Source organism: Lolium perenne, chromosome 7 (genome assembly GCF_019359855.2).
Source record: "Lolium perenne isolate Kyuss_39 chromosome 7, Kyuss_2.0, whole genome shotgun sequence".
Classification (NCBI taxonomy): Eukaryota; Viridiplantae; Streptophyta; class Magnoliopsida; order Poales; family Poaceae; genus Lolium; species Lolium perenne.
The window spans coordinates 3,678,270-3,690,672 of NC_067250.2; the positions used below are offsets into that span (position 1 = coordinate 3,678,270).

At 47.8% G+C, this 12,403-nt stretch overlaps 2 protein-coding genes and 1 pseudogene across 3 annotated transcripts; all 3 read right to left on the minus strand.

Moving 5' to 3' along the window:
* Positions 1-160: 160 nt before the first annotated feature.
* LOC127311649 (haloacid dehalogenase-like hydrolase domain-containing protein Sgpp) lies at positions 161-2,563 on the minus strand. Its single transcript, XM_051342101.2, has 5 exons — positions 2,411-2,563; positions 1,378-1,486; positions 1,140-1,294; positions 702-963; positions 161-603 (listed from the first exon to the last, which is right to left on the minus strand). Exons 1-5 carry the CDS (start codon positions 2,431-2,433, stop codon positions 415-417), a joined length of 738 nt encoding a protein of 245 aa, XP_051198061.1. The 5' UTR covers positions 2,434-2,563; the 3' UTR covers positions 161-414.
* A 12-nt stretch (positions 2,564-2,575) lies between these two features.
* LOC127311647 (uncharacterized) lies at positions 2,576-6,124 on the minus strand (annotated as a pseudogene).
* Positions 6,125-6,794: 670 nt separating this feature from the next.
* On the minus strand, positions 6,795-11,280 carry LOC127311646 (uncharacterized). Of its 2 annotated transcripts, XM_051342098.2 has the most exons (8): positions 10,863-11,280; positions 9,414-9,658; positions 9,237-9,321; positions 8,481-8,837; positions 8,202-8,399; positions 7,270-7,441; positions 7,009-7,180; positions 6,795-6,917 (listed from the first exon to the last, which is right to left on the minus strand). In XM_051342098.2, the coding sequence occupies exons 1-8, from the start codon at positions 11,199-11,201 to the stop codon at positions 6,824-6,826; spliced, it is 1,662 nt and encodes a 553-aa protein (XP_051198058.1). In that variant the 5' UTR covers positions 11,202-11,280; the 3' UTR covers positions 6,795-6,823. The 2 variants fall into 2 exon arrangements, with proteins under 2 accessions (XP_051198058.1, XP_071679279.1); XM_071823178.1 differs by lacking the exon at positions 10,863-11,280 and having other exon boundaries at positions 9,237-9,334; positions 9,414-9,562.
* Between the last annotated feature and the right edge of the window lie 1,123 nt (positions 11,281-12,403).

Genomic DNA, 12,403 nt, shown 5'->3' on the forward strand with positions numbered 1-12,403 from the left:
AAACATTGTCATATCTTCTCATATTAAGAAAGAGATATTCGATCCAACAGAAAGATCTCAATATTAAGAGAGTCAGAATTCAGAGGTTTGTCATATCTTCTCAGATTACGAATGAGAGATTTGATCCAACAGAAAGATCTCAGTATTAAGAGAGTCGGAATTCAGAGGTGTTAGGCAATGAGCCCAACAGATTTGCATATTCATGGTCCTATCAACATAACAATAATCTCAAGTCAGAGAGACCAGAGTTTTTTTTTTATTTCTTCCTCTAGCACCAACCATGAAACCAAGGAAAACACAAGCTCGAAATACCCAAATGAGCTCTACAATCAATCGTTTTATCAATTTAGGGTGCAGAATCCCTTCAATCCTAAAAATGAGCTACTGTTCATCACCATCACGGGCGTCTCAAGCTCAGCCGCTCTTCAGCTTAGCTTCCGCTGCGTCGATCTCTTCGAGGGCGCTCCAGAGCTTGGGGTCCGCGTAGTCCTTGACGATCAGCGCGGCCCCAGCCTCCTGTAGGGAGTTCTCTGGGTTCCTCGTCAGCACGGCGACGACTGGCATTCCCGCGGCAACGCCTGCACGTGTGCCTGAAGCGGAATCCTGCAACGAAAGCAGGGGTAGGTAAGATGTATCTAGCAATCTCCAAATGGAGTTTCAGATGGCAAATTGGACAAATCTAGAAGAAAGGGCAGGTGTACCTCGAAGATGAAGGTGTGTTCTGCAGACACACCCAGCTCCTTGAGGGCCTTGAGGTACGGGAAGGGGGCGGGTTTTGGCTTCTCGCATTCACCTCCAACAATCACGGCCTGGAAGAAGTCTGACAGACCAAGAAGTTTGAGCATCAGTTCAGCGTTGATCCTTGGGGCATTGGTCACTGCAGCTCGCTTGTAGCCGTGATCTTTCACCCACTGAACCACCTTGCCAAGGCCGTTTACAGGCTCCAAGCGCTCCATCGCCAAACTGCAGCAAGCAATTGCATCTATAAATATTAAGCCTCGCAGTCCATACTAACACTAATAAGTGGTTCTCAAACGAAATTTAAACAGATAACCAATCACTGGACAATCTAATGTAATACTCCCACCCAATGCTCATAAGAAACTACAGAACTAACTATCTCCTTCTTGTCTATATACCTTCTATATTTGGTTTCCTTGTCCTCAAGGAACTTGAGGCCCTTCTCAAGTGGCCAGTCCGGGAAGAGATTCTGCGCAGCTTCAACATCGCTCCTCCCAGCAATGTTTTTGATAAAGAACTCCTCGTCTATCGGGACGCCATTGTTGTACCCAATCTGTTCACAACCATTAGTTTAGCCAGCTTCCTAGTGAAAGTAGTAGAGAGTGAAGTATATGCCAAAAAATTTAAAGATCGTACCGCGAGAAGCATTTCTTGGAAGGCCACATGGTGAAGAGGGTCCGAATCGCAGAGGGTTCCGTCGATGTCGAACAGAACCGCCTCAACCGGAACCGTCGCCGCAAGTGGGCTGTGAAGAATTTGGACAGGTTTAGGATTCCACACTCATAGACTTCCAAATTTTGAAATGATAAAAAAAACTTAAAATGCAATAAGTCAGTGACACTAAAAGCAACTAGACGTTAAGCAGTCTGAGAACAGCAGAAAAATAGGACAACCCTGGCAGTCTCACTACTACCAACGGCATTTTATCTCGTTTTAGCTTTGGCAGGGGAAAAAAGGGGAATTGCAGCAATGCATATGATGTGTACTATGTGAACCGGTTTGATCGGCGAGCGCTGATACATGAGGCCTCAAGAGTGTCAGGTGAATGCAGAGATCTAGTAGCAGTCTTAACAATTTTCCCAACAACATTCACATAGGGGTCAGGTGATAGCAGTCTAACAATTTTCCCAAGAACATACACATAGGTGGGCAGCCTCGACCCGCAAGAGAACTCCAGCGCTGGAGAAACTCGGAGAAGTCATACACGCCGAATTCGGCACAGGAACACGATGCGATCCAGGATTGCACAGGAAAGTATGCTGGACAACAATGCAGCAGGCATACTTTGTGAATCACTAAGTTAATTGGCAGAGTGCTGAACTGATGATACATGACTACATGAGGCGTTGGTTGCCGCATTACAGTCACAACTGTAATAAGAAAGCTCATATTCTTTTATGCAAGTCCGTAACAGTAGCGGCCCAAGAACACAAAGCAACAGTAGAAATTCCCAGTATGGTTTGCAATAATCATACAAACACATGCGGGCTAGCGGGTAGGCACCGATCGGCCGGCGCCCGCCGCCGCGGCAACTGGGACCGGCTCTGCGGATCCCCCGCCGATGATCCACCCGCGATCCTGGCCTACTACTACTATGTATGCAACGGCGGATCACCATCGCCGGAGGAACAGTACTGGTAGCAGGGGGCGGCGGCGATCGGGGACGTACCTGACGCCGTTGGGAGCCGCCATAGCAGTAGGATCAGGATCGTGGACTCCTCCGAATCAGCGATCGTGGAATGAATCTTGTGGTGGTGGCGTGGAGAGTCTGGCTCTGGCCCCTTCCTTCCTCTTTATAGGAGGCTTCCAACCGGATGCCTTCCCCTGCTTTTGTGGCCCGTACGTTCCGTTTCTTTCGCCTCGTCTTCTGATCTGGGTGGGGTTTATTCCAGACAGAAATTGTTGCAACCAAATAGTTATGTACCGGATCGACTTTTTTTTTCTTTGGTTGATGAGTAAAAAATATAAAGTCCATGCTGAATAGGAACTTGTTGCACATTTCTGCAGACTCACCTGTCAGGTAAAATCACCTTATTTGCAGGCTCTCTTGAGATACACCGATGTTTCCCCCTTCTTCTCCTCCGAGAAATTGGCTATTCCGCTCGAAATACTATTTATACATGCATGTAGTTAGTTTCATAGACTGGTAGTATAAAGATCAAAAGTCTAGGAGTATATAGTATGCTTCTGAGCGAAAAAGTATCTTTGGCACATGAGCACCTGTGCTCTTGGTTTTTTAAAATATATTTCTCGGATTCCAAGAAATCTGATCTTAATTACGCACATTCATAGAAATCTTTGGAATGGACGGTAGAAATTTTGGAGAAAAATATGTTGTATTATGAACTATATAAAAAAAGACAAATTTCTGAGAAAAAAACTATCCCTATACACAGCCATAAATTCTTTTTCTGTAGCTCAATATACAACACAATTCCTAACGAAACTTCGCACGACAGGACATGTGTATGCATTCATGGAATAAATTTTTATGATTTTCTGAAACATAAAAGTCTAATTTTCAACAAAAAAAAAAATCAGGAAGGTGCACCAAATCTGCGTCGCCTTGGGAGGTGCTAGTTCGATCTGGAGCACCTATTCCTGTTCTTCTTTCTCCCACGATCACAAGAGAATATGCTTTCCAATCCCCCCGATCTGGAGCACCTATTATTCTTGTTCTTTATCCCCCTTGTCTCAGATCCAAATGCCAATTTCCCCACTCCACTCCCACAAACAACAAACACCTCTTGCAGCTTGCAGCGGCCTCTATACCTTGCCGACACCACGCCACTTGGCTCACACTTGTCACATCAACATCACCTGAACAGCTTTAGAGAGCACCGGAACGGCAGGACATATGATGTAAGCAGCCGATCATGTACCAAGAGCCCGGCTCCAGAGAGCTGGACAACTCCATTGACTTTGGTTCCTGCTACCATCCCTGGCTCCAGACTTCTTTCTGGCTTGCTCATCTGTCAATTCTTCTCGGCCTGATTTGTTGTACTGCAACGTTGGACGTGCCAATACATAAATACTACCAAATAGGAACCTGATGCTGCATGGTCAGCGATGACGAGGCGTTAAACCTTCATGCCTTAGGTTGCAACACATCTTCAAGTGCTACCAAATAGGAATCTGGTTCGCTGGAGGCTCAACCCGGCACCCATTACCAAGAACAGGGCACCTTCTCCTGTACCAAGAACAGGGCACCTTATCTGATTGTCCACTGCCAAGAGCTGGACACAGGACATATGCCTCCACTGGCTTTGCCCTAACTCCATCTAGCTTCAAACTTCTTTCAGGCTTCGATTGCTTGCTTAAGCTCAGCCAGTTATTCTTGGCTTTGTTGCTGCAATGTTGGACATGGCACCAAAAGTTTACAAATGGGAACCTGATGCTCTGTGATCGGCATCGACAATGCTTAAATCTCCATGTGCTAGGTTGCGACATTCACTCTCTTTTGGTGGTCTCACAGAACACTTCATGACCTTCCTACCCTGCACCTGGTCTGCCCCTCGGATGCCAGCTTCATGTTTGAGCCCATCTCGCCCAACATCGATAGCACCACCGTGCCATCATCCAGCAGTCAAACCGAGACGCCGTCTTCTTGAGCTGCAACATGGGGCTCAACTGATTGGCTGGATCCAACGAGGCTCAGCCCGACGTGCTTATCGACCCCGTTCTCCTTCATCAACTCCCTTACTTTATCGACGTCCTCCCATCTCCCTTCAGCCGCATAAACATTTGAGAGGAGCACATACGGGCCAACCTCTGCGGGTTTCATCTCGATCAGCTTCTTCCCTACAAACTCCCCGAGCCTGGAGTTGCTCTGCGACCGGGAGGCTGAGATCATGGTGCCCCACAATGCTGGGGGCGCCTTCCCTTGCAATTTCTGCACGAGGTTCTCGGAGTCATTGAGGAGCCCGGCACGGCCAAGGAGGTCCATCATGCAGCCGAAATGCTCCGACTTGGGCTCGATGCCGTAGACCCTGACCATCCTGTCGAAGCACAGCCAGCCCTCGAGCACCATCCCGCCGTGAGCGCAGGAGCTCAAGACGCAGACGAAGCTCGTCTCGTTCGGCCTAGGCCCGGCCTTCTCCATCTCAAGGAACAGCTCGAGCGCCTTCTCGCTCTGCCCGTGGAGCCCGTACCCGATGATCATCGAGTTCCAGGACGGGACGCTCCTCTCGCTCATCGAATCGAAGATCTCCCTCGCGGTCTCCATCACCCCACACTTGGCGTACATCGTCAGCAGCGCCGTGAGCAGCAGCACGTCCGGCGCGAGCCCGTCCCACCTCTTGCGAACCAGGCCGTGCACCCACTTCCCCTTCTCGAGGTCGCCCAGGCCGCCGCAGGCCGCGAGGACGCTCACGAACGTCTTCTCGTTCGGCGCGGCGGCCCCCGCGGCGGCCACCATCGCGTCGAACACCTTCAGACACTCGCGCCAGTCCTTGATGCGTGCGTACAATGCAAGGAGGACGTTCCAGGACACGGCGCTCCTCCTCGGCATGCCGTCGAACACGGCCCGCGCGGCCGCGGCGTCCCCGGCCCGGGCGTGCCCGTCTAGCATCGTGTTCCAGGACACGACGTCGCGCTCCGGCATCGCGTCGAACGTCGTCTTGGCGGTAGCTGTGTCCCCGGCGCGGGCGTGCCCGGCCAGCATCGTGTTCCAGGTGACCACGTCCCGCTCGGGCATCTCGTCGAACAGCTGCTGGGCCCCGGCCATGTCCCCCGCGGCGGCGAGGCCGGAGAGCATGGAGTTGTAGGAGACGAGGTCCCGCTCGGGCATCTGGTCGAACAGGCGGCGCGCGGCGGGGAGGAGGCCGGAGCGGAGGCAGGAAAGTAGGAGGGTGTTCCAGGTGACGGCGTCGGGGCGGGGGATGTCGGCCACGAGGCGGCGCGCGGGGGATGTGGCGCCGAGGGAGAGGTAGAGGGAGAGGAGGGAGTTGGCGAGGCGGAGGTCGGCGGGGAGGTGGCCCGAGGAGACGGCGAGGGCGTGGAGCGCGGCGGCGGCCGGGAGGGAGCTGGCCTGGCGGGTGCGGCCGGAGGAGAGGAGGAGGAGCGTGAGGTGGTCGCGGCGGAGGAGGCGGAGGAGGGCCGGGAGGCGGGCGGAGGGGACGTGCGGGAGGAGGGAGTTGAGGAGGCGGGCGGAGAGGGCGCGGTGGGAGGAGAGGCCGGAGGTGAGGACGAGGGCCAGGGACTCCAGGAGGAGCCGCCGCGGGGAGGCCTGGCCGGCCGCGTCGCGTAGCCGCGAGAGCAGGGCGGCGATGCCGGCGTTGGTCGCCGCCGGCGGTAGCGGGCGGCGGCGTGGCGCCGGTGACGAGGAAGGCATCGGACGCGGTGGCGCAAATGAGCTTCTGCCCAGGCAAGGCGGGCAGTATGATTCCGAGGACGCGTATTCTTTCGAGAATACAGAAACTGGCGATGAATGCGGGTTTCGGAGAAAATGCGTAAACTCTGGGGGCAAACGTTTGGCAAACTGAACTCAGGCGACGCTCTACGGAATGCAAAGGTTTCATGTCAGATTTGAACAGTATGGTTGTAGAATTCCTGCAAAATTTAGAGATTTCTGACCATTTTATGTATGTAGGTCCAAATTCAAGTCCGAACAGGATGTAATTGTAGTACACATATGGTAAACAATGATACAACTTGACTAGAACTTGCTGTCTTTATAATACAAATGAAACTGATGGTGTGTAGCAACCATCAGGAGCATACATTGCAAAATGTGCAGCTGAAAACCTTTGTAGCCATTACATTATCACTAGCCTGGGTGGTAGCAACATAAAGATTCACAACAAAGATGTTTTTCTAGTACAAAATAAACAACGCTCTTTAGACTGCCCTTCGAAAAGCGAAAATAGAGAAGGTGCATTTTTTACATTTTGCAACTGCTAGCTCCTATAATCGTTCCATTGGTGCGCTGACCTGACAGTCAAGTGGAGTTTCTCAGTCTACTTCTCGAGGAATTAAGTTTGGACATACAACACTTGCGCCCTCAAAATTTGCTCCAGACATATAAATTAGCTTTGTGGTAAGCAAAAAGGTGGGGTGACCACCATTCACCGTCCCCGTCACTTCATTCGTGCTGCTCGTATATCTGCATGTAGGCTTCCGAGAGAGCTACCATCTGAGGGAGGGTCTCTGTGACATGGAGATCCTGCATCTCGTACCTGACATAAAAATGATACTCAAATGATTTACCAGGTCCAAACCTGAGGGTTAGAACTATACATTGCAAGGAATGAGATAAAGAACACATACCATGCCTCTTCTGATTTCCGCTGCACAAACACTCGGTAGCACCCTTCGCCCGGTTTGCCGTCGTGTACGATGTTGGCTATGAGATCGTACTTTGAACGCAGCTTCTCATTCCCTTTTGGCTTAGGTAGTGGGATGTAATCCTTCAGTTCCAAATTCTTCACAGGGAAGTTAACTGTTACACAGAGCACGGGAACCTGTTAGCATTGGTGACGTACCAGGCGGCTCTGAATAGTCATATCAATCAAGATAATATAAAGTTACCAAGAGTGGGGTTTTTCTCCACAAAGAAGTTGTTTTTGGTGAACCGTCGCATGTGAAGGATCATATACTTTGGAAGCCGGATAACTCGGTACCTCATCCGAGCAATAGATGGCCGCACCACCTCTGTAACTGCCTCGCCATCAAACTTCTTCAGTATATTAAACAGTGGTACCTGAACACCATGCGAGCTTCAGAATTTGAGTGAACCAATTATAAAGATATAGAGAACTAAAAATAATGGTGCAAAAAGCAATATCAAAATTTCTTGTGGTGTGTTAAATATACTCCTTCAGTGAGTGTGAACCCTGATTCACACTGTTTAGGCAAAGAGTCATTAACATATAGGTACATCAGGTGGATAATTGCTGCAGTTTTCTCAGTTGTTTCATTTATCCATCAGGTGAATGGTCGAGAACCATTAACATATAGGTACATGCAAAAGAGACTCCATGAAAGACCGGACTTCCATGCAAATCACAAAATGGTGAGACAAAGGAAAACTTGATGACCGCTAGTACATGCAATAGATTCTGTGTGTCCACACACCCATGCAAATGACAAGGTAGAAAGAAGCAGATCGAATGAAGACTAAATTGCATTACTCTCACCGCAAATGTAATCATATGCTGGATAAGAACATAGGTAGAAAATAGGCCTGCCACCAGGTAATGTTTGAAGCTCTAGGCAGCAAGACTTGAAAATAAAAGGAAGTAATCTTGCATATAAGTTAAGTGGACATAAACTTCAAAAACAAGGCATCAAGTTTAACAGATGGACTACAGGAAATTAGTCAGTTGGTTCTTACATCACAACCAGAGAAACTTTCAGCATACACATTATATAATATAACTAGTTTAGCGCATCTTGCATATGAAAACTACAGACATGTCATGCAATTCCAGTAAATAGCATAAATGACTGGGGAAACAAACCTGTGGAATAATATTTTTCTCCATGGCATCTTTGAAAAGGGGTGGAGGTGGCAGGTCAAGACCGAGCATCAAAAATGGGACCCTAGACGTTTCAGTGACCATACCATCACTTGTTTCAACCTGTGAGACTGCATCACCATTCTGCTCATCACCCACTATATGCTTCCTGTGCATTTCCTTGACAACTTCAAGTTCCCCCTGACAAAAACAAGAATCTAATGTAACCAGATAAGCTACCGAAAGTTCTATGAATCACACTGTTACACTAAAGAAACTAACCTGAAAGCAATCATATATGATGCTCCTATTTTTCTTCTTCGAACTTCTCAGTTTCGCGTGCAGTGTGTTCAAGAGCCATGACATAAATTCAACTGGATCAGATTGTACACCAATCTGAAATCTCTTCTCACTGGCCTTCATAACTGCTTGAAGGAACTCATGTGGACTAACTTGGCCCTTGAAGTTCCTAGCATGCCAAACCTTGCGAGTTAATTCTCCAAACCGATGAACCAGTGGGGATTTGCTATGCTGATAATTTTCAGGTATGAGAAAGAAATTTCTCAAAGGTGTTATTCTCATTAATGACTGTATTGTGACGTTCACAAAGTCAGTCTCCTTAATGTTGTTAAGACCAACCTGCAAAATTAGTTAGAAAGGCGATTAATAACAGATGACAAAAGCATGAATACCAGCTCTCAAATCACAAAGCAAATTATGCTTGCAGGTTACATCTAAAATCAAGTGAACAAAGGCAATCTAAGCCAGTCCATAAGTCACATGGTGGCAGTCATATAACACAACTGCAAGATAACGTGATGTACAATCAGATCGTAATAAAAAAACACTCGTGACCAAGCTAATCAAGTCCACAGTACTTCTGGGCTCCATTAGCTTGGTTTTTTCATACAAGTGCTTTTATTTCATATCTTCGAAAACAAAACTCAATAGAACAAAAGCATTCCCTTAACTGAGAGGAATTTGCAGCACCCCACAGGAAAAGAAAACAAGCCTTTAGAGAGTTTCATAGATACATACCATTCCAGGTAGATAATTGGAGCCATCCAGAGCTCTTGACCACTGCTTGTTCTTGTCAAGATTCAGAACCTGCTCTCTCGCGAACCTGCCAAACCATACTAATCAATAAAACGCAAAACTGATTACAGAAGTCACTGAAGGCAACAATATATAACGTCAGAAGCAACCGAAAATCACCTTGGATTGAGAACATGTCGAATATCTTCTAGTGACGGATCATTTATCTCGTACCCATCAGGGAGACAGTAAACTTTCTCAGTTTGAAGGTTAATGAACACATGGTGACCTGCCTCAAGGCTGTGGGTATACGCATGCGATTTCAAGCCTCTTCCTTGGTAATACTTTCCACAAACTAGGCATGCATACACATTCAAATTTGATAAGGAGATTGAGCAGAACTTCTCAAAGTCGAAGTCAAGGACCTACAGAGCAGGACAGAATATAATTAGGCATCAACAGCCATGAGAGTCTGTAATGACTTGCTCAACCATGAAGAGTATATAACATGCAGTGATACAGTCTATGCGCAAAGAGTAGAGCATGGACATGACCTAATATATCTAATGATGTGCACAAAGTATCATGTAATGCTAGGGATTCAATTATAAAAATGGGTCTGTGTAAGACAGGGTTAGATATATGCTACGAATGCGTAGGTCGAATATGACCATACTACCTCCGTTTCAAGGAATAAGGCGCCCTCGTTTTACGAGCTTTTTGTTTGACCAAGAATTACTTCAAATAGATAAAGATTGTTTGTATGAAATTAGTATCATTCAAAAGTGTTTTTCAATACGAATCCAACGATACTATATACATATAATATAATCAAGATTTTATTGCTCAATTTTTATGGTCAAAGTTCATCTTGGAATACGTGTGCGCCTTATTCCTTGAAAACGGAGGTAGTATTCAGCAAAATACTGCCACAAATTTACTCCCAGATTTTATAAGGCAGAGGTTAAACCTAGCCTCATAGGAAATCAACGGAAATAGCCAACTTTAGAGAAAACAAATTACTTTTGAAGTAAGCCCAACAAATGATTCATGGATTTTTTTTAGTTCAAGTTAAAACCTAAACTCCTAGGGAATCAGAGAAAATAGCCACGGAGGTTTGCTGTACTGGATTAGCCAGTGCCCAGTGACCATAGTGGGGTAAAAACAGAACACACACAGAAACTTAGTGTACCAAAGTAGGACGCATTACTGCTTGAAATAAAAGAGCCACAGCTGTTATAGAGCTATACCATAGGACAAATCAGCTGGAATTCAATTCTAAATGAACCAACAAATTAAATCCCTAAATCCTAACTTGCAGTTCTACATTTCTACATGTTCTTCAGCTGGACTAAGTCACATGATATCAAAGACAAATAAACTACTCCCTCCGTCACATGAAACTTGTCTGACATTTATCAGAATTTAGACAAATCTAGATACATCCGAATTTAGACAAATCTTAGACAACTTTCATATGACGGAGGGAGTACTACTGTAAGCACATTTGGTAAATCTCACTCAGGTGATTTTCGATCTGTGAACAAATCCACCAGGTTCAGGGTTCAGACCAACCCAATAATCCCCCCGAGACGGCAGGTAACACGGTCGACATAAAAAATGGTGTACCTGTCGATTCACGGTGTCGAGGTAAGGGCAGTCCCGCCTCAGCTCGATCTGCCTCGGCCTCCTCTCCGGAGCCCTCCTCTCGTCCTCGTCCTCATCCTCTTCTCCACCCTCTTCCTCATTCGCACCATCCTCCACTTCCTCGGCGAGGGGGGCGCCGTTCGCGTGCCCCGTGTTCCCGGCCCCGCCTTCCTCCTCCTCGTCTGTGTAGTTGGCGAGCCCCAGCAGCGAGGCGCCCTCCGATTCGTCCGCGCGCGGGCGCTTCTCGGCGGCGTCCCCTTCGGCCGGCTCCTCCTCGCGCTCGCGCTTCCGCGCCGGTGATGGCTGGTCGTCCGCGCCCATCGCCGCCGGTGATCGCCGAAACCCTAGCTGCGCGAGAGGTTTTGTGGAGGCTTTTTTCTGCAGCCGGTGTGTGCGGCGATGCGGCTATTGGAAACTGCCTTTTGCCGATTAGCCCCTCGCGCAGTACATAATTATACTACTCTCCAGCTCCATTTAACTGTCGCGACATGTGCAAGTACTAATTACCTCAAATGTTGGTGTTTTCTGCGAAAACAAGTAATGGTTGTGGTTCTGTGCAAAAGAAACTCCAACATATGGTGTTTGCAATTTCCTCCTGCGGCCACGCTAGAAATAGGTCCATAAATAGATGTCAAAAGTTTATCTAAATTTAAATGTATCTAGATACGATTTAGTGTATAGATACATTCGAATTTAAATAAATTTTTGGCATCTATTTATGGACGGAGGGAGTACTTCAATTTTGCAAAAACTACCTTACACTTACAAAACCTTCAAATAAGGGCTTCAAATTGAAATTTCAAAATCGCTTCTTCTACGTCTCCGTCCGCCCGTAGAAATCCCCCCGGGCACCTGCAGTCCTTTGTCGCTCAGCTCGTCATCAGAGGGCTCCCGTAGGGGTCACCCACCTCCTCTCGTGCTGAGCTCTTACGGTCGTGCGGCCGCTCCGCTCGCCGACGCAGGGCTCGAGCAAGGCCGCGCCGGTGGAGGGTACCGAAGCGGATAGCAAGGAGCGGCCGGAGCACCGATCCTCCTCCTCTATACACGTCGTTGCCACCCCAAAGGCCCTGCTCCCATTCCAGCGCAGAGTAGAGCCACGGTTCACCGCCAGTCGGCTGCGGTGAGCTCGCCCTCTTTTTCCTCTGCTTTCTCCCTCCTTTTTCGGTGACCCGTGCACGTCCAGCGCATCTCGTTCGTCCTCCGCCCATTCTTACCATGGACGCTTGCTTGCATCCTCCGCCCAGACTCTACAGTATCATTGAAACAGGTTCAGTTAACAGCCTCCACTCAGCCTGAATTTTATGTATCCTCTTGCACCATTTTGTCAATCAACTTGTGAAGTTGGTGTGTGCATGTGTACATAGATCAATAATCATACTCTTGTGAAAATCAAGCACAAACTGCAACTGAAGTACCCAAATGATACATGTAAAATGCATGCATGAACTTTGTAGTTTGTTGACACATATTTCCACATATGTGCAATATATATGATGTTATATTTATGTTCTATACTGATTTTT

Coding starts and splice junctions, on each gene's coding strand:
- LOC127311649 (XM_051342101.2), bottom strand. CDS start 2,433: ATGGCGGCTCCCAACGGCGTCAG. Junction 1,295..1,377: donor TCCAAGAAATGCTTCTCGCG/GTACGATCTTTA, acceptor GGTTGTGAACAG/ATTGGGTACAACAATGGCGT. Junction 604..701: donor AACACACCTTCATCTTCGAG/GTACACCTGCCC, acceptor CTTTCGTTGCAG/GATTCCGCTTCAGGCACACG.
- LOC127311646 (XM_051342098.2), bottom strand. CDS start 11,201: ATGGGCGCGGACGACCAGCCATCACCGGCGCGGAAGCGCGAGCGCGAG. Junction 9,322..9,413: donor CGACATGTTCTCAATCCAAG/GTGATTTTCGGT, acceptor ATGGTTTGGCAG/GTTCGCGAGAGAGCAGGTTC. Junction 8,838..9,236: donor CCAATTATCTACCTGGAATG/GTATGTATCTAT, acceptor CTAATTTTGCAG/GTTGGTCTTAACAACATTAA.